Raw genomic sequence first — 21,077 nt, 5'->3', positions numbered from 1 at the left:
AATTAGAAAAAGGAGCTAGAATTACATTCAACCCCCTTCTGTAATTCTTGTTGCATTGTTTGGGAATAATAGTGGGACAGGTTGCAGAGCCACTCATGGTACCGTATCATAAGTACAGTGTTGTGAGAGAGAATGTCGAGTATTGGAGATCTCAATGTAGAGAGATCATGGGTTTGTTTGATCAGAGAGATAGATGACCGTTAGCTGCACTTCAGCCAGACTACATGATGAGGCAGAGACTTCAGTCGACAGTGTATAGTGCCACTCTTGAGTTAGATGCTTTAATGCATGATGGTCCGCATTCTTATACAGAGTATCATAGAGCTACCCTTCTGGCACAGTCGGTTATCAAGATTCTCCGTGATGAGTTGAGGCGCATTCCGCCAGGGTTTTGATGTTTGACAACTAGAGACTAGTTATTATATTATATGTGACATATGTAGATAGAGGCAACATAGTATGGTATGTTTAGATATGTATGTGTGTAGTATCTGGTTTTGACATGTATCAACAGTAGCCATGACAAATTTGACGTAGACCTTTTGTACCAAGCACTTACACCTGAGGCTGGTATCATATATATAAAATAAACTTTTTCCAACTTTTCCTTTTTATTTATTTAAATTTCTGTCTTTACAGTATTTACATTTATTTTATTGTTTTAAAGTTTTCCATATTTTAAATTCTCTTTAATCTAAAACAGTGTACCATCATTATCATTCCAAATTATAAAAGCATTTCAACTGATTATTTAAATTTTGAATCATTTGAATTTCCTGTTTTAATATTAGCTAAATTGTTTTCTTTCCCTTATCCAATGTTTAAATTTCTTGTTTTAATACCAGACAAATTGTTCCTTTATCTATTATCAACTGTTTAATAAATCATTAAAAAGAATCATTTGTTTTATTATCAGAAAAATGACACCAAAAAGAAAGACCAGAACTGAAACCTCCAAAAGCAACTCTGAAGGACAGACTAATGATACTATGAACCAAATGTTCCATCTGATGCAACAACAGATGGTAATGATGCAGCAGCAAATACAGCAACAACAACAACAGATTCAGCAACAGATTTTACAACAGCCACCTCGTCCTGAACCTCAGCTACCACCAGTTTTGTCGGTTGTTACCTTTAAGCACTTTCATTCAGTTAAGCCTCCAGAATTTGAGGGTACAACAGATCCCACGAAAGCTAGGGCTTGGTTGAAAGAAATGGAGAAAGCTTTTGCGCTTGTGAAAGTGGGTGAGGACCAGAAAACTGATTTTGCTAGCTATTTCCTGAAAGGAGAAGCAAATTATTGGTGGGAATCCAGGAAAGCTTTAGAGGGTAAAAATATTGTGACTTGGGATAGGTTTACGGAATTATTTCTGGAGAAGTATTGTCCTCGCTATATGAAGAACCGGATGGAAATCAAGTTCTTGGAACTAAAGCAATGTAATATGTCGGTGACTGAATATGAAGCCAAGTTTACTAAATTGGCTAGGTTTGTTCCGGAGCAGGTTGATACGGAAGAGAAACGAGCTAAGAGATTCCAACAGGGATTACAGCCATGAATTCACAACCGAGTGGCGGTTTTTGAATTGATGACTTATACCGTAGTGGTTCAAAAGTCATGATTATTGAAGGGGAAAATATAATATCCCAAAAGGGAAATGGGCAAGGAAATTTTCAGAACCGTTCCAAAAGGAAGCCGGGATTTTAAGCCCGGAAAAATATGAGTTTTAAAAGGACAGGAGATGGCAACCAGAGAGCAGGTAATCGTTTCCAAGCTCCCAACCAACATGGAATTATCAGACTCCCATTGCCGTACTGCAAAACATGTGGTCAGAAACATACATGCGTCTGCAACAAGGCAAATATGACATGCTTCAAGTGCAAGCAGAAAGGGCATTACTTTAATGAATGTCCGGCGGAAAGAACAGAAGTTACTTGTTTCCAATGTGGAAGGAAAGGGCATGTAGCTAGGGATTGTAGAGGACCAGCTATGACCGCTAGTGTTCCAAAAGTGTTGGCATTACCTCCACCACCACAGTATAATCAGCCCAGAGCGAGAACTTTTAATATGACAATAAAAGAAGCTGTGCATAGTCCTAGTGTGATTGCAGGTACGCTTTTTGTGAATTCAGTAGATGCAAAAGTATTGATTGATTCTGGAGCCACAAGATCTTTTATTTCTGAAGAATTCATTAATAAGATATATTAAAAAGTTAAACGGTTGGGTGAGACGTTAATTATAAAATTAGCGAATGACGACTAAGTTCCTGTAGATCGAGTATGTCCTGATTGCGATATCGAGATAGCCAGACATCATTTCTCTGTGGACTTGATTTCTTTCAAGTTAGAAGAGTTTGATGTTATTTTAGGAATGGATTGGTTAGCTTGGCATAATGCTTTTATTGATTGTGCGAATAAGAAAGTAAAACTCTGAACTGCGGAAAATGTAGCGGTAATGTTTAAAGGTGAGAAACAGCGAAAGAAATTTCTGACAATGATGCAGACTAAACGATTGCTACGACAAGGATGTGAAATATATATAACTTATGTACTGGATACCGAGAAGGAAAGTCCAAGGATAGAAGACATTCCAGTTGTATGTGAATTTCCTAACGTCTTTCCAGGTGAACTTCCAGAAATACCGCCGGACCGGGAAATTGAGTTCACTATAGATTTAACACAAGGTACGAAGCCAGTTTCGAAAGCTCCATATCGAATGACACTAGTTAAAATAAAGGAATTGTCAACGTAATTATAAGATCTTCTGGACAGAGGAATCATAAGGCCCGGTATATCCCCATGGGGTGCACCGATATTATTTGTGAAGAAGAAAGACGGTAGCATGCGACTATGTATCGATTATCGGGAACTAAATAAGCTGACTATCAAGAATAAATATCATTTTCCAAGGATTAACGATTTGTTTGATCAACTGAAAGGAGCCGCATGGTTTTTTAAGATAGACTTAAGGTCAGGATACCATCAATTAAAAATCAAGGCTGAAGATATTTCCCAGGACTGCTTTTCATACCAGATATGGGCATTATGAATTTTTCGTAATGGCATTTGGTCTTACTAATGCACCAGCAGCATTTATGGATTTGATGAATAGGGTATTCAAGAGGTATTTGGATAAATTTGTAATTGTATTTATTGATGACATCTTGATTTAATCAAAGACTGAAGAAGAAATGCCGAGCATTTGAGGATTGATTTGGAAATCTTAAGAAAGGAACAGCTTTATGCGAAATTCTTGAAATGCGAATTTTGGTTAAAAGAAGTATAATTTCTGGGCCATATCATCAGCATGGAATGAATTAAAGTTGATCCAGCCAAGATTGAAGCCGTATTGAATTAGGAAAGGCCAAAGACACCGACGGACGTCAGAAGTTTCTTGGGATTGGCAGGTTATTACAGAAGATTTGTCAAAGATTTTGCGAAAATAGCTATGCCGCTAACAAGTTAACTCGGAAGAATGAAAAGTTCGTATGGAATGAAAAGTATGAAGAATGTTTTCAGGAATTAAAGAACTGATTGGTGACCGCACCGGTACTTGTGTTACCAGATAAGCAAGGGGATTTTGTTATTTACAGCGACACTTCATATCGAGGACTGGGATGCGTATTGATGCAGCATGGTAACGTAATTGCATATGCTTCTGGACAATTGAAACCTCATGAACAGAAATATCCTACGCATGATCTGGAACTAGCAGCAATCGTGTTCGCACTGAAACTTTTGAGACATTATCTGTACGGCGAGAAATGTGAAATTTATATGAATCATAAGAATTTAAAGTATATTTTTACGCAGAAGGAACTTAACATGAGAAAACGGCGATGACTAGAGTTGATCAAGGATTATGATGTTACAATCAGCTATCATCTAAGAAAAGCGAACGTCTTGGCCGATGTGTTAAGCCGGAAAGAAATATTGAATATATTGACTTGATTAGAAGAATTAGTCAGAGAATTCGAGAAGTTGGAAATTGAGATTCATATTCCAAATGAATCTACTGAAGTTATTCATGCAATGACATTTCAGCAAGAACTGTTGGAAAAGATTCGAAGATGCCAAGAGGAGGTGATGAGTCAAGAAGACGACAACTTAATTGGAGAAGAAATCACAAGTCAGAAAGATGATAAATGAATTCTACAATTTTCATCAAGAATCTGGATACCTAATGTGCCAGAATTGAAAGAAGAAATACTACGAGATGCTCACAACTCAAGATATTCCATACATCCCGGAAGCACAAAAATGTATCGAGATCTAAAAGAAAACTTTTGGTGGTCAAATATGAAGAAAGAAATAGCATAGTGGGTAAGTAAATGCTACACATGTCAACGAGTCAAAACAGAACACCAATATCCAAGCGGATTACTACAACCACTGGATATTCCAGAATGAGAATGGGAAAATTTAGCAATGAATTTTGTGGTAGGACTACCAAAGACCAAAGCCAATCATGACGCAATTTGGGTAATTATCGACAGACTAACGAAGTCAACACATTTTCTTCCAATCAATGAAAGATTTTCACTCGACAAGTTAATACATCTAATCTCAAGGAAATTGTAATGCGACATGGAGTTCCTGTATCAATTGTATCTGATCGAGATCCACGTTTCAATTCAAGATTCTGGAGACAATTTCAAGAATGTATTGGTACCAAATTAAACATGTACCGATTATCATCCGCAAACAGACGGACAAAGTGAAAGAACTATTCAAATAATTGAAGATATGTTACGAGTCTGCACAATTGATTTTGAAGGTAGCTAGGACGAGCATTTACCGCTAGTGGAATTTTCTTACAACAATAGCTATCATGCAAGCATTGAGATGCCACCTTATGAAGCTTTATATGGAAGGAAATGCCGATCACCTGTATATTGGGATGAAGTAGGTGAACGCAAAATTTTAGGACCATAATTGATCAAGCAAACCAAGGAAAAGATAGAACTTATACGAAAGCGACTCGAAGCAGCGCAAAATCGACAACGCAAATATGCAGACCAAGCCAGGAAAGATATGGACTACCAAGAAGGAGAGCATGTATTACTCAAGATATTGCCCTGGAAAGGATTGACCAGATTTGGCACCAAGGGTAAACTAAAGCCACGATATGTTGGTCCATTTGAAATCTTGAAGAAAAGTCAGGAAAGTTGCGTATGAGTTAGCCTTACCACCTCACATGCAGCATATCCATAATGTATTCCACGTGTCAATGCTTAAGAGATATAATCCTGATTCTAGACATGTAATAGAATATGAGTCGATAGAGATTCAACCTGACTTGTCTTATATAGAACAACTGATAAGAATTCTAGATCGGCAAAAAAGAGTGTTGAGAAATAAATCTGCACCTTTAGTGCGAGTTTTGTGGAGAAATCCTATGGTTGAAGAGTCAACCTGGGAACTTGAGAGTGAAATGTTAGAAAAGTATCCCCATTTATTTTCTTAGCGAGATTCTGAGGACAGAATCCTATTAAGGGGGGAAGGATGTAACGACTGGGAAATTACGCTTGTATTATATCGTAATAAAGATAAATTATGTGTTATTATGTCATTTATGTGTAATTAGTTATAAAACCCTAATTGTTATATGTTACGTGTATTCAGTATAGTCAGGGTATTTTCCGGGTATTTATCGGATATTTTGTTTCGTATTTAAAGCCTTCGTATCAAAAGTTATACGACCTGAACTATGTTTTAATAGCTGATATTTCAAATAAAATAATTGGTCTTATTTTTCTCAAAATGGCTTGTACCATCGCGTTATTCTGAACATCTAGATATTTTTTAAATTTTCTCGTTTCGTGAAAAATGACTTTTCCGGGCCCCATTGGGTGTTAAAAACCCTAGAAAAATCATATTTTTATTTTTATAAAATTATAGGACTTTCATTTATACCATTTCTTTTCATTTGAATTGTTCACAATTTTTGGGAATTTTTAGCATATATATTGTATATATAAAATATTTAAAAATTAAAAATTAATACTCAAAAATTATAAAATTATGGGCCAATTAGTTTTAAAAGATAAATAATTAGGGTCTTAGTTTTAATTAGGAGTATTAATATTACTACTATAAATAGCCTAATTTTTATTTAATTATTATTAATTAATTATTAAAAATCAGAAAATTATCAAAATTCTCTATTTTCCGGTCAGATCTTCCAGGGTCGGGTTGAACAATCAAGCAGTGATTTTGGACTGATTTCTGCATCAAATTGATCGATGTGAGTATCAAAATTCATCATCTTGATCTGTTATTTCGATTCCAAGTATTAATTTCATGTTTTGATGTGTTATTTTTCAATTTTAATTTCTAGGGTTTATACCCAAATTAGAACTTTTTGATTCCAGGGTTATTAGGATGATTTGATGATTGATATAGCTTTATATGATGATTTATGTTCGATTCATGGTATTTAATTGATCGAACGATACCTGAATAGATGAATTCGATTTCTAGGGTTTATGTTTAATTTTAATTGAATCGTTTTTTGATTTTAGAAGAAGCTGAGGTTGTTTAGAGGTTATGGTTTGATTATATGTTTTATAAGTTTTAATTTAAGCTAATAACCTTGAAGTTTCATTTACGATTCTGTGATTTCGATATTTGACCGGAAAAGTTTGGAGCTTTGATCGAAAAAGATGATTCAGGGATGTTTTGGCCGTGGTTAGATTGATGTGTTGATTTGCAATGAAAAGCACTCAAAAATAGCACCAAACAGTGTTGATTTGAGGCTGTTTTGGACTCACCGGAATCCGGTGAAGTCGTCGAATTCTGAAAATAATCCGGTTATGTTCTTCATAACCCGGATTTGACCCGTTTGTATAAACCGTGTTTGATCCGTTTTTGTCAAAGATTGAATCTGACAAATGATTCTGGAAAATTATTTTTATTTTTAATTTTATTAATTATAAATTCAGTTTTTATTTATTTTATCAATTGATTAATTAATTATTTAATTAATTGATTTATATTATAAATAATTCTGAAATATTTTCTAAAATTCGAAATTATTTATTTCTTTAATTATTAATTAATTATATATTATTTATTTATTAATTATTAATTATTTAAAAATGATTATTTATTTTGATAATTAATCAAATTATTTTCAATAAATCATAATAAATTCATTTTATTTCTAAAAATATGGAAAAATCATTTTTAATTCTGATTTTTTCCCAAATAAATATTTAAAAATATTTATAGGGTTCAATAATTAGGAATAATTATTTATATTGAATAATAAATTGATTTATTTATATTTATTGAATAATAATTGAACCGTTTATCCGATTTGAGCGAAACGAAAGCCCTTCGACTCAGAAAATGATCCGTTTTCATTAAAAATAGTTTTAATTCTTAATTTTTTTTAGAAGCGAGTCGACTTTCGATATTTATTTACTTAAAAGCCTAATTACGTATAGAGACGAGTCCAATAAATCCCGAAAAATAGGAAATGAACCAGATATTGTTCAGTTAAGCGAATAGCGAGTTGATTTCGATTTTAAAAAAATTATTTTAAACCTAGAATGATTATGTGACTTATGTGTTATGTGAATTATATAGTTAATTGAGTCTTATCTGCTAATAATTATTATACGAATTAGTAATACGCGTACGGGTAGACGATAAGGGCTATGTAAAGTCGGTTTAGACGCGATTGAGATACAGGATGACTAAATAAGTCTATTTCTTTGATAGAAGCGAAACCAACAAGGCGAGTTGAGCTGGTGATAGAGGACGGTGAAGTACTTGTGGTAGATCGCATGAAAGACAAGTTTTTCCCTTATTTTAATTTCAGAATAGTGAAATTACTTCATATACTTATTGCAATTACACGCTTATAATTCATGTTCACAAACACTGATACACAATTATCATGCCTTAATTCATATTTCATTTCGATTCCTGATTTTTCCTAATTCGTTGAATCTTCTATTCACATTCCAATATATATATATACATATATCTTGATATATTATGATGTTGGGATATATCAAAGCATACTGATTGTTGCGTGCTCCTCTATGGACTGGATGGCGACGATTGGGATCAGGTATACACTTGATCCTAAGGACCGGGAATTAACCAGATCCTTGTGTTGGGCCGTGGAGCCTGGGTACCCGAATGAGTCTATACATTGAGGTATGGATCTACACTGTATCCTGGCTGATCAGCTGGATATAAGTGCGAATTTGTGTCCATTTTAGTTCGTTTGATAATCGCCGATAGTGGCCTTCGTTCTTTTCTTGCGAGGTTATATCTTTGCAGATGTAACCAAATTACGGGTTCATTTAACTTACTATAACACTGCTTTTATATTGAGGACTTGTTGAGCAACTTATGGCTCACCCCTTTTGTTGTTATTCACCTTATTATTTTCAGTTAAGAAGGAAAATAAAATATATCAGGACTCGAGTGGTAAAGAAACGAGTCAAGCTGCGGGACCCTCTCATACCAAGAGTGCTGATCCCAATTCAAGAGGAAAGTTTTGAGTTTCCTGAGCAGGTCTAGTGTAGATAGTTAATGTGTCTGTTTGAATAATTGAGAAAAGTAGTTTAAAACTGGTCAGACAATGGTTTGTAATAAAGAGAGTTTGTAAGGTTTTAAATTTGGGTCGTAATAAAGTTAGATTGTGGTTCTTGTTTTCATACTTCAACCTAAAAAGATCCTGGTTAGTATTAAAGGGGTTATATATATATATATATATATATCTGCTTAAATATTATACAGGTTGTACAGGGTTGGTGATTAGCTAGTAACCCCCATACTTATACCCCAGGTCTGAAGGGCGTTACAATTATCATGAGACACATGGCCACAAGACGGAGAACTCTTTATCACTCAAGTACTTCATCAAGGACCAAGTAAAGAAAGGAAACCTGAACAAGTACTTGGTCTGGGAAAACAACAACAAAGGCGAGGCGCATAAGAGAGGAAAGAACATAGTTAATGTGGTCCTAGGAGACTCCCACTCCCCACCACGAAGCCAGGACTTCGGCAAAGAAGTGCTCTCAATCCAATCACTCTCAGATCTGGTGATATCCTTCAGCAGTAAGGACTATGAAGGAGTCAACCCCCACTACAATGCAGCTTCAGTTGTCATCTTGGACATCTTTGATAATGAAGTAAGAAGAATGTTGATAGACAATGGTTCCTCGATAAATATTCTCTTCAAGCACACAGTGGATCGAATGCAGTTAGGGAGCGTCCGCTCAAATGATTGTCGGGAGGATCCACTCTATGGGTTCGGACATAACTTAGTCCCGATCCAAGGGACCTTGTATCTACCTGTCATTTTTGTAACTGCTCCTAACCAAGTAACTCATGTCATCAAGTTCTATGTCATCAACACTCCTTCATCATACAATGGAATCATTGGCATGTCAGCTCTAACTATGATGCAAGCAATAACTTTAATCTCCCATCTCAAGATCAAGTTCCCAACACCGACCGGAGTCGGAGAAATAAAGGGAGATTATGGAGTTGATGACATATGTTACAGCCAGGGGTTAGTCATGGCAGAAACCCACCAGGACAACAAAAGGAAGGCCACAGTCCTTCATAAACAGCAAAGCATAAAGAAGCACTGACCCCGACCAAGGGAAGAAGCAAAAAAAGAAGTAAAATTCATTGAATCAAGTCCGGATCCACAACCAAACATACCAAGTTCAGAAGAATTGAAAGCAACCAAGTCATGGCAGTCAACAAGGTAAGTCAGGTCCTAGACCAACCTAGTCCTACCATGCAAGCAATCAAAGGTAAAGAATCAGAACTAATCAGCACATATTTGAAGAAGAACTCTGAAGCCCGAATTCAACAAATGGTCTCGACCAAAGACCAAGTAAAAATCGAAGCCGCAATCGAAACAGGGGAAATTCTGATTGAGGAAAGCAGTCCTACCAAAAAGGTGAAACCCGGGTCCGGACTCCCTCAGCAGCAATATGAGGGAGGTAATGCAAGTCCAGACCCCTCAGCATGATCAACTCACCGTTTCAATGCTTCAGCGAAGATTACTGAATAATTGGTCTGTATAAAGACCCATAGCCACACTCCGAAGCCCGGAATCGCAACTCATACAAAGGCATTTGGCTAGACTTCACCAAACTGAAGAAGTGGTGCCACAACCTAAACGTAGGATGAACCTTAAATTGATTACAGGAGGCTATGAACCAACTCATCCACTTTATCCCGTTCGGAGTTATCTGCATCGGGGAGAGCTGATACTCATACTTGCACAAATGCTTCAAGAAGAAGTGCCAGTACGGATTCCACCCAGACCGCAAATGTTTCAACCACACTAGAACGAACCCATCCGCCGGTCTATGGTAAATCCGTTCTCCGGGATCAGGCCACCTCCACTCAACCTGGGGATCCAGTTGAAAGGCAGCCCGGATGATGGATCTTGCGCCGCATGATCCAAGGCGGCATACTTCTCTTTCAACTCGTAGGGCTCTTTGGCCACAATACTACCCGCAAACCTCCTATCAAATTCAACCCGGTCATACGGCCCCGGACCGGCATTCGGCTGCCTCGCATAGCCTGACCTAATACTCCTATAGTACCAGCTATTTTCTATTTCCTCGCTCTTGGTGATAAAGTAGTCCAATACTTCAACCCACAAACCCTCCGGAGTGCAAGGTACTTTCCTAGGAGAAATTTTACCTATGGTTAACTTTGTAATAACGTTGGCATCCGAAGTGGACCCCTTCTTTCCCATCTCAATACGCTCATAGTCACCAGAAGAATCCGAATCAGACAATCTTGGGTAGCAGGAGAGGTATACCTTCGCATGAGCTTTAGTCCGGGCCAAATACCTAAAACAAATGACAGAGGTTAGTCTTAGGCCTGTCAATGGAGCGAAAATCCGATCTGACCCGATCCGATCCGAGGCCATTTTAGTGGATATGGATCGACCTATTAAAAATCCGATCTGAGATCCGATCCGATAAGAAAAATCTGATTATAAATGGAGCGGATATGAATTTAGGTCGATCCGATCCGTTAATAACCCGATCCGGTTTATATATATATATATATATATATATATAATATAATAAAAATATTTTTTAATAATTCTAATTTTAAACGTATTATCCTCGAGCGAAGTCCCATTATCTATATTTCGTTCGGTTTAGTCTCTATAGTTTATTCAATTTATATAACCCTGGTTCTTTTACCTCTTAAAACCGCATAACCCAAGTCTCAATTCATATAACACTTTTATTTCCAAGTCAAGTCCCGTTATCCTCGAGTCAAGTCCCATTATCCTCGAGTCAAGTCCCATTATCTATATTTCGTTCGGTTCGATCTCTATAGTCTAGTCCATTTCTATAACCCTAGTTCTTTTACCTTTTAGAGCCGCATAACCCAACTCTCAATTTATATAACACTTTCATTTGCAACATCAATTTTTTTCATTGTTAGAATTAAAATACTGTACAACCCAATAGTATGTTTGTTTCAAAAAGTGAATTTTAGTTCGTAATTTATCTTTGGACTTCGTTATATTCTACTTGTATTTTAATATTTTTGAAATTGTCAATTTTTAAAAAGATTTTATAATAATTGAAGTTAAAAAAAATACATAAATGGAGCGGATATCCGATCCGAAATTCGTGATCCGAACGGATCCGGATATGGATCGGCCTATAAAAAATCCGGAGCCGATCCGATCCGAATCCGAATCCGAAAAAATAAATGGATATGGATATGGATTTAGGCCGATCCGATCCAAACCCGATCCATTGACATACCTAGTTAGTCTAAATCTCTACAAATTTTTATCTTGCATCCTATAATGGTCCGGACTACCCTATATTCAATTTATTAAAGTTAAAAGCAACCAGTACGGAGACCCGAACCTCAAGATCCAAATAAAACCCATAAACCAAAAATGGGAAAACCTCAAACAACAAGTCCGGACTACGCATAACCTATAACATTAAAATCACCAAAAAATTAGTCCGGACTCAAGTTACAACCATCCACGAACAACATTAAACCAAACACAAAGCTACAAGTCTGGACTCTGCATTCAAGTACGGACACAACTAAAAACCCTAAATCCAGAAACATGATAAAACAAAATCAAACACCAAAAAACCCACCAAAACAGATATATACAGTTATAGATACATATATACATACGCGCAACATCAACCGAAACCAAACACATAAACACAGAACACACAATCATACAACAAGAGAAATGATTCATGGTACAATTGGTTGACGAAGAAAAGTAAACAAAATAATGAAGATAGAAGAAAGCTTACAAGGACATATAATACGGAGTGGCAAGGGACGACCACAAAGCAATTCGCAAAAACTCGAGAACTCCTCTCAAACACCAAGGACGAAGCAGGCGCAAAAAGAAGAGAGCAAAAGAGAAACAGGAAAAAGGTAAAAAAGAAAAGAAAGGGGGAGTGAGCCTTTATATAGGCGAAGTGAATTCCAAGGGCCAAGGCCACGTGGCACATATCTCAGCCGCTCATCCAGAAAAGATATACACACAAAAACGTATCTATACACGGTAATTACTACTGTCAATTATTACGGAACTTCTTTTGAAAAAGGACAACTGTAATAAATTAAATAATTGGGAGAAAAGCCCCAAAACCGTTTCAACTTCCAGTCCGGAGCCGTGAACTCAAAACAATCCGGACTGGGGGGCAAACAAAGCTCAAATTCTTCTAAAGACAATTAAGCTTACTCCTGATTTGCTAAACTCAACACAATCCGTACTGGGGGAGCACACAAAGCTCAAATTCTACTAGAGCCACCAAACCTTAGTCCTGATTAGCTGAACTCAACACAATCCGGACTGGGAGGCAAACAAAGCTCAAATTCTTCTAAGCCACCAAACCTAAGTCCTGATTGGCTGAACTCAACACAATCCGGACTAGGGGGCAAGCAAAGCTCAAATTCTTCTAAGCCACCAAACCTTAGTCCTGATTTTATGAACTCAACACAATCCGGACTGGGGGCAAACAAAACTCAAATTCTTCTAAAGACAACCAACCTTAGTCCTGATTAGATGAACTCAATACAATCTGGACTGGGGGGCAAGCAAAACTCAAATTCTTCTAAAGACAACCAACCTTAGTCCTGATTGGCTAAACTCAACAAAATCCGAACTGGGGGGCAAGCAAATCTCAAATTCTTCTAAGCCCCAAAACCTTAGTCCTGAATAGCTGAACTCAACACAATCCAGACTGGGGGCAAGCAAAACTCAAATTCTTCTAAAGCCACCAAACCTTAGTCCTGATTAGCTGAACTCAACACAATCCGGACTGGGGGGCAAACAAATTTCAAATTCTTCTAAGCCATCAAACCTTAGATCTGATTGGCTGAACTCAACACAATCCGGATTGGGGACAAACAAAGCTTAAATTCTTCTAAAGACAACCAACCTTAGTCCTGATTGGCTGAACTCAACACAATACGGACTGGGGGGCAAGCAAAATTCAAATTCTTCTAAAGACAACCAACCTTAGTCCTGATTGGCCGAACTCAACACAATCCGGACTGGGGGAAGCAAAGCTCAAATTCTTCTAAAGACAACCAACCTTAGTCCTGATTGGCTGAACTCAACACAATCCGAACTGGGGTTCAAGCAAAACTCAAATTCTTCTAAGCTACCAAACCTTAGTCCTGATTGGCTGAACCCAACACAATCCGGACTGGGGGCAAGTAAAGCTCAAAATCTTCTAAGCCAACAAACCTTAGTCCTGATTGGCTGAACTCAACACAATACGGACTAGGGGGCAATCAAAGCTCAAATTCTTTTAAATACAACTAACATTAGTCCTGATTGGTTGAACTCAACACAATCCGAACTTGGGGGCAAGCAAAGCTCAAATCCTTCTAAAGACAACCAACCTTAATCCTGATTTGTTGAAATCAACACAATCCGGACTGGGGGGCCAAGCAAAGCTCAAATTCCAAAAACAAAACCAACCTTACTCCCCCATCCAGAAAATTTGCATAAGGGAGTGAGGGGGGGCACATGATAGTACATGTAGCTCCTGCAAGGACCAGGCCCGAACTCCTAACTCAATCCAGTCCCGCACACTATTAGTCCTAACTGGCCCAGTCTCGCAAACCCAACCTTGGAAGGTCCTAGCACGTGAGGCACATGCTGAAACGCATGATAGAGACAACTGTCACCCATCAATCAAGAGAATAATCAAGGCACGTGTCAGAAGATTCTCACAACATTCCCCAACCAGTCCCGTCCCGACACTTGTAAAGCATTCACTCCAGCCAGGTGTCCTCCGCTCCTAGAACCGACGACTACGATTAAAAGGTAACAACCCATAAACACTACCCTTGAGCTATTTATAGTCCAAGGAGGAAAGGTTGCCCAAGGAGGAAAGGTTTTGAGGTTTATCACTCTCTCACACTCATATACACACACAGCCACCTTACATTCATATCTATCTTCATCTTCCCCAAAAACGAATTCTTACTCTCACAGCGGAGACGCTGCGGGACCCAAACCCCCTTCCGGTGTTGTTTTGTAAGATCCCTACGAGAGCTACACCAACACCGCGATGAAAGATCCAGGCACGGCATCGAAGAAACAGCCCCGCCGGAGTTATTACCAGGCGTAAAGCTCAACATAACTCATTGTAAATTCTGACGAACTTATATATAACTGTCCCAATTCTGAACTAAGAATCCTCAGATTACAGAATATAAGGATTTAGAGGTGAATTTTGTGCTTTCTTATACGTAATTAATTGGAGTGGATTTGTCTTTCTGGCGGGTATTCTTTAAAAATGTCACCGGGTCTTTGGAGCCAATCTTGTGTTACGTGTGCGCGACTCTGTGACTGTTATTTGCAATTATTTGCTCGCTATCAGTGTACTAACAGAATTCATGTACCACCCACTTAAAATTATGCTAATCAAATCCGACTCAATGTGTTTCTGTCATATCCATTGTGAAATAGATAACAGCACTTTATGTCATTTCTGAAACCACAGGCTGAACATCACAATGACGTTTTCATAATACATGTTTGTGGTATTAGCTCTCCATGAGCCTGTGTTTCTAAATTACATGTTCACTTAGATACCAGTAGGATCCACCCACAGTTGGAAGAGGAACATTCTTTAAGTTAAGCTACTTTTTCTTCTATAATGAGCCAGCTCCGATTTATTTCCAACTTTTTTTCTAGCAGGCTTGGAATTCATATAATTTATATCTCTTTTACAATATAAAAATATGCCCAAGTTTGTCAAATTTTGCAAGTCAAACAAGAGTCTTTCAATTCTGTTCCAAAGGTTGGGCAATTACTGGTCAGTGGTCACTACTCATTTGCCTACACAGTGCAGATCAAAGGTAGACACAACCTTAAACAAAATTTACAGGAATCCGCAATCAATTAAAAACCGTGTTGGTGGATCTGGCTGTCCCAGCACTAACACCACACAAAGCAGTGGGCAGTCGGAACTTAATGTTTGATATCTCGACTCTGTACTAGATACAACAATGATAAATCATCTACATGAGTTATGCACCTTAAGTTACAAGAAGTCGAGAACAATGAACGTGGCTCAGTTTCAAGGGTAAAAAACATATTTACTTTTATGAAAATCGATATCAAGTAAAGAGTTTCTTTGAGTTGTACCATAACCCAGTAGCTTTAAAATCTTCTCGACAAATACATGAAAAGAAAATAAACAGAAGCATGATCACTATATACCTTCAGCTTATAAATATAGTGTTACTCTGTTTCCTTTTTCTCCTCCTTGCTTTCCTCAGAATCCTTTCAGTCTCTTCTTGGGCTTCTTGCATTAAAAAGTTGCCAGTGTCTTGTCAAGAAATAGCGTTGTTTAGATTTTGGAATATTGATTGCAAATGTAGTATTTGAATGAACATAAAATAAACATCTACAGGTTCAAATGCAGACTGCGCAGTACACAAATATATAATAATATGTTGAATACCTGTTTCCTTATTGTCAAAGTAGCAAAAGTCTCTACTGATCTCCTCGTCTGATTCAATGTTGATCCTGGGAACCCTTTCCTGCATCAGTAATTAGATTTGGAACATTATATAAAAACATAATTATAGTTTGTACAACTAAAAAACTGAATTTCTTAATCATGTTCGAAGAATTCCATGTCAGAGATAATATAGAAGTAGAACCAATATGTTGGCAGGTACCTTATATTGAAAAGAGCAAAGAGCATTACCTGTTCAGTGAGAGAGGCTCCACTCTGTTGTGCATTTACAAAATTACCGTCAGTGAAAGTAGCTTTTCTAGATTTTACAGAGTTCCAGGTTCCCATCTCAATCTTTGGCGCAGCAGTCTCTTTTTGAACCTTGGTTTGTGATGCTTGCACAGAACTACCGAGTACGCAGTTGAAACCTACTAGTCTAGAGAGTGAACTGCAAATTAATAATTAAGAATGAAACTGAAAGTAGAACGCTGAAAATTAATTTGAGTAATGCAAGGCCCAATGTGGAACATATGCTGGCTGAGAACTATCATAATGTAATCAAAGCATTCATATATTCGTATAAAATATCTATATAATAATCAATTTGTTCTCGCTTCCTTCCTCTGAGTCTCAGTTCCAGCTTTTGCTTGCACAATTTTATACAAGAATCCTACTGTCAGTTTTTATTTCCATGCATTGTTAGGAACTTTTCACAGTAAACATTGCTTACATTTACCAACTTCTCTCATTTTAAGTACAAGTATAAAATTTGGAGGTCAATATGGATGCAAGATAGTGCTGCTACTTTGAGAAGTACGGTTGTATAAAACTCCCTAATATACATATTATTGTCCAAATCCTTATGGTACCTATAATCAATCCAATGAAAGGAATATTTATCAAAATGGCTGAAAATGAAAGTTTTGGAACAGATCTTACTACGTAAACGGAGGAAGAATGATCATGAAACTAGTTGTTTTGGTGAGAAGGCATATCACAAGTTGAGTGCATGCTAAGTTGAAAATTTCTAGAATGGCAGCACCAACCCGGAGGTGATTTCTCATACTGAAGAATGATAGATATCACAGTGTTTTCACAGGTACGATGCATGTGGTTGGACAAAAGGCAATATATGTTATTACTTTTATTTTTCAACATGCAACTGGAATGCAAAGTACACCCTGTCAATAGTGGTGTGCTGCAAATGATTCCATGATGAAAGTTCTTGCTATAGATACAGGGTTTCAAAATATAATAGTAACCATCATTTTACAATAGTGAAACACCATACAAAGACTCCAAAAGAAAAGGGACAAAAGAAGTTTAAGGAGTAACCTCTTGTTTGGGGGCCTTTCTGGTGGGGTAGCATCATGAATCCTATCCTACATTTTGCATTTAACAATAGTTTTAGAACACTCCTTTGTTATATATGGGCCTGGAGTAAATATATGTAGAAAACCGAGTACCATTGACAGATGGACCGCTGAAATGAGCTTTTGGTTAAGGATCTGTTGGCTGCAAGCAATTCCCTGTGCATATTGAATTAGAAATGCATTACAAATAAGAAATCTGCAATTAGTAGCTAAAGTGTAGTAAAATCATTTCGAGATTACTCATGCCTGCATTTCTTTGCTGAAACTCTTACAGATATCGTTTTTTAACTTTTGCGTACACAATTCAATCTTCTCAGGTAAAGCTGTGAGCAAAGAGATCATGTCATGTGAACTTTCTTGATATGCATATTGGCCGAGCTGATCACAGATTGTGCTCACAGCCCTGTCAAGGTTCACTTTGACATCATCTTGCCCCTTGTTCTGAATAGTACATTAATCATATTAGAGGAACCACAACCATGATATAAAAAGAACTTCACATATAATAGGAATGAAGTGTTATTACCATTAATTGCAATGTGTTGTCGTTAACATTCAACTTCTGCCGAATGCTTTCCACTGCAAGTGACTCATAAATGAGAAATGACCAAATTTTGGTACATTTATTTTTAGTTTTATAATGATTAAAACTAGCTGAGTAATCTAGGGCCCTAATAAACCTCTTCTACTTCTTGTCCTTTACTTGAGATTGTACATGTGCAATTTGATATTTAGATCTAACTACGGAAAAACTTACTCTCCAGTGCTAGTTCCTTTCTTCCTTTGTTTACTTGCATAATATCACTTTGAATGGAATCCAGGATCATTCCAAATCTGCTCAATGAAGTCTCCATCATCCCAATCCTGTATTCAAGCTCTTCATTGATCTGATCTGGTATGGCAAGAAACTAAAATAAGTAACTAATGCAAGAGTAAGCATGCATCTTATTGTAAAATTAGTTATTAGAAAGCATTCCCAAATGATCAAATCCGATATACCTTGGCCTCAATCATATCTAGCAACAAGAATTAAAGTTGTAGGCTGCAAAGAAGCTAGATATCAAATGAACCATGTAGACTTACTCCTCTGTTCTGGAGCATGCCATTTGCGCAAAAAATTTGTGGAGGATCTTGATATTTGATTTTGACTCTCTTCTCGTGTATTGTTGATGGGAGGCAATGAAGACAGCCTTTTTGTGGAGGTCTCTCGCTCTTGGGAACCAAATCTCTGCAAAATAATCAGAGGTAAAAAGCATAATTTTCACATTACGTTCGAAGGAAGGAAGCAAATATTAGGTAAATCACATTATGAATTTCCTCTATCCAGGTCAGTTTGTTAAGGTTACATTAATAAAAGTTGGTGCTTCTCCTCCTAGAAGGCCATAAATAAAGGGGGAGAGTGCAATGAATTGATGTCCTTATCATTGAATGTTGTACCACATAATGAGCTGATTCATGTTTGGGATCTCAAACTACACTATAAGTCTACACCAATAACATCAATGATCAAACAAACAAACCATTCAACATAAATATGGCTCAAAATAAAATTTGGCAAGCTCTGGAAAGTTCAAGGTTATTTCACATGTGATCCATTGCACCAGCAGTTGTGACAATATTTTTTTGTAATTGCTTCAGTAGGTCCCTGTAACTCTAAATGCATCCGTCTTTAGTTCTAAAAGATTAAATAGATGTTCATTACATTAGGCAAACATGTAGATCCATGTTAACTGGACATCACAAGCTAATAATCTCAACAGTGGCACAAACTAGTTACATGGGTGCTTAGGTAAATAAGTACCAGTTCTATACTTGTGCTAGTAATATTCGTACATACTATAATAGCATCACACATCTGGACGATCAATTATTCAAAAATCCGTAAATCAACTTATTTCAAAGAACACTAAAAGCAGGATGTACTATAAGTTCATGTAAAACAATACATAAAGTGATAGAATCATTCATTTTCTTTTCTTCTACTTTCAGCCAAACGTGTAAAATCTCAATATAGTACTACGTACTACCTATTAAGTACTTATCTATCAAAAGAGTAGATCCAAATTGAGCGTTGCAAATTAGAAAAATATACAAAAAATCACATGAAAAACCACAATCACTAGAAGTAAGCAAGCAACATTTCAACTGTAGATTAGGTCAAAACTCATAAATTTAGTTTAACAGCTAAATGAATATAAATTACTCACCAAAACTAACCTAAGTTTACTTAAACTCAAATCAATTAGTGAGAGAATCATCGAAAGCTACAGGTGGCTCGGAGATTTCAAACCTGATCGTTGATCGCAATGTCATCAGGAGAGTTCTGATTCTGAGTGAGCTGCGAGAACATATTAGGCTGAGACGAAACACCTTGAGAAAACGATTGCTGCGATAGCTGCTGCGATCGAAGCTGAGAAGCAGCTTGACTTCTCCCGAAAATCGAAGACTCAGCTCCAGTATTCGCAACATTAGATCTCCTTCCATCACCAAAACACAACAATCAGCATACAATTAATCACACACATAATCGTAAATTCATCTCCATCACTCGCAATAAACACAATAATAATCATCATATAAACAATAATAGTAAAATCAGCTCCGTTGCTCAATATTCAATTTCATTTCATCACGAAAACACAATAAACATAATCGAAAATTCATCTACATCACTCACAGTAAATACAATAATCATCATCATATATATATACATAATCGAAAATTCATATCCATCACTCGTAATAAGCACAATAATCATCATCACATATACACATAATCGAAAATTCAGCTCCGATGCTCAATATTAGATCTCATTTAATCGCGAAAACACAATAATCATCATATAAACAATCATATACATACATAATCGAACATTTATCTCGTAAATCACAGGCATAAAACAATCATATAGAACCTGGCTTGAGGAGGAGGAAGAACAGAGATAGAGCTGAGATCGCAAGCTTTATTCATCTTCATCTTCATTCACAACTAACAAACTTTTTGAATTCTCGACTGATTTCAAATTATTTGTTATATTCCCACCAAGTTTAAACTTTATTAAATGAAAAAAACCCGGCGCTGACTGGACTTTTAAATATGGGCTTTTGTCACTTTTAAAAATAAAATATGGAGGTCCAGTTTGCTTGTACCCTTCATAAATGAACATCTAAATCGGTTTAAGGGCCGTAAAATTAAATAAATGTTGTTTGGTTCAGTAAAGGATGAATCATGAATAAGTTAAAATGGTATAAGGTTAATGTATCGTATATGATATTATGTGTTTGGTTAGTGTTAAAATAAATATTTTTAATTTAAAATATTTTAGAAATCAGGTTAGAAGAAATAATGATAAAAATATCCGATTTTTCATCATAAATAATAAACTACCAAAATACCCATGTTTAAGAGAGATGACGTATTTTACCTATTTGATTACCATACTAACAAATGCGTGTAAAAGTCAACTTATTTTCCTTCTTCGATTCATTTTATGTGAATTATCAAAGCACACAATTATATTTTATACACACACCAAAATATAAATATACAACCGCAATTGATCATAAGAGGATTTGATGTATATCTGATTGCTTGATTAAAGAAAGAGCCGAATAAGGATAAAAGATATATGTATATATGTGTCGTGATTGTATATGTGGATATGATGTTGATTGTTGAACGTACGAGGTACGGGAATACACATCTCTCGGTAAGGTATATT

General features: G+C 36.5%; 1 protein-coding gene across 3 annotated transcripts; it reads right to left on the bottom strand.

The window, feature by feature from the left end:
- Nucleotides 1-15,597: 15,597 nt before the first annotated feature.
- Nucleotides 15,598-20,424, bottom strand: LOC141666425 (putative recombination initiation defects 3). 3 transcript variants are annotated; one of them, XM_074472422.1, is made up of 11 exons: nt 20,271-20,424; nt 19,647-19,833; nt 18,440-18,584; nt 18,114-18,248; nt 17,883-17,935; nt 17,603-17,797; nt 17,450-17,512; nt 17,319-17,365; nt 16,236-16,431; nt 15,987-16,065; nt 15,598-15,824 (listed from the first exon to the last, which is right to left on the bottom strand). In XM_074472422.1, exons 1-11 carry the CDS (start codon nt 20,336-20,338, stop codon nt 15,745-15,747), a joined length of 1,248 nt encoding a protein of 415 aa, XP_074328523.1. In that variant the 5' UTR covers nt 20,339-20,424; the 3' UTR covers nt 15,598-15,744. The 3 variants fall into 3 exon arrangements, with proteins under 3 accessions (XP_074328523.1, XP_074328521.1, XP_074328522.1); XM_074472420.1 differs by having other exon boundaries at nt 15,598-15,851; nt 20,271-20,423; XM_074472421.1 differs by having other exon boundaries at nt 15,598-15,851; nt 16,236-16,419; nt 20,271-20,423.
- Nucleotides 20,425-21,077: the final 653 nt, after the last annotated feature.

The sequence above is a fragment of the Apium graveolens genome, chromosome 6 (genome assembly GCF_009905375.1).
Source record: "Apium graveolens cultivar Ventura chromosome 6, ASM990537v1, whole genome shotgun sequence".
Lineage (NCBI taxonomy): Eukaryota > Viridiplantae > Streptophyta > Magnoliopsida > Apiales > Apiaceae > Apium > Apium graveolens.
Note: the sequence above shows the minus strand (reverse complement) of the source record. Positions and strands in the feature narration are given on the sequence as shown.

Coding starts and splice junctions, on each gene's coding strand:
- LOC141666425 (XM_074472420.1), bottom strand. CDS start 20,338: ATGAAGATGAAGATGAATAAAGCTTGCGATCTCAGCTCTATCTCTGTT. Junction 18,585..19,646: donor ACATTGCGATCAACGATCAG/GTTTGAAATCTC, acceptor ATTATTTTGCAG/AGATTTGGTTCCCAAGAGCG. Junction 17,513..17,602: donor GTTTCAGCAAAGAAATGCAG/GCATGAGTAATC, acceptor CAATATGCACAG/GGAATTGCTTGCAGCCAACA.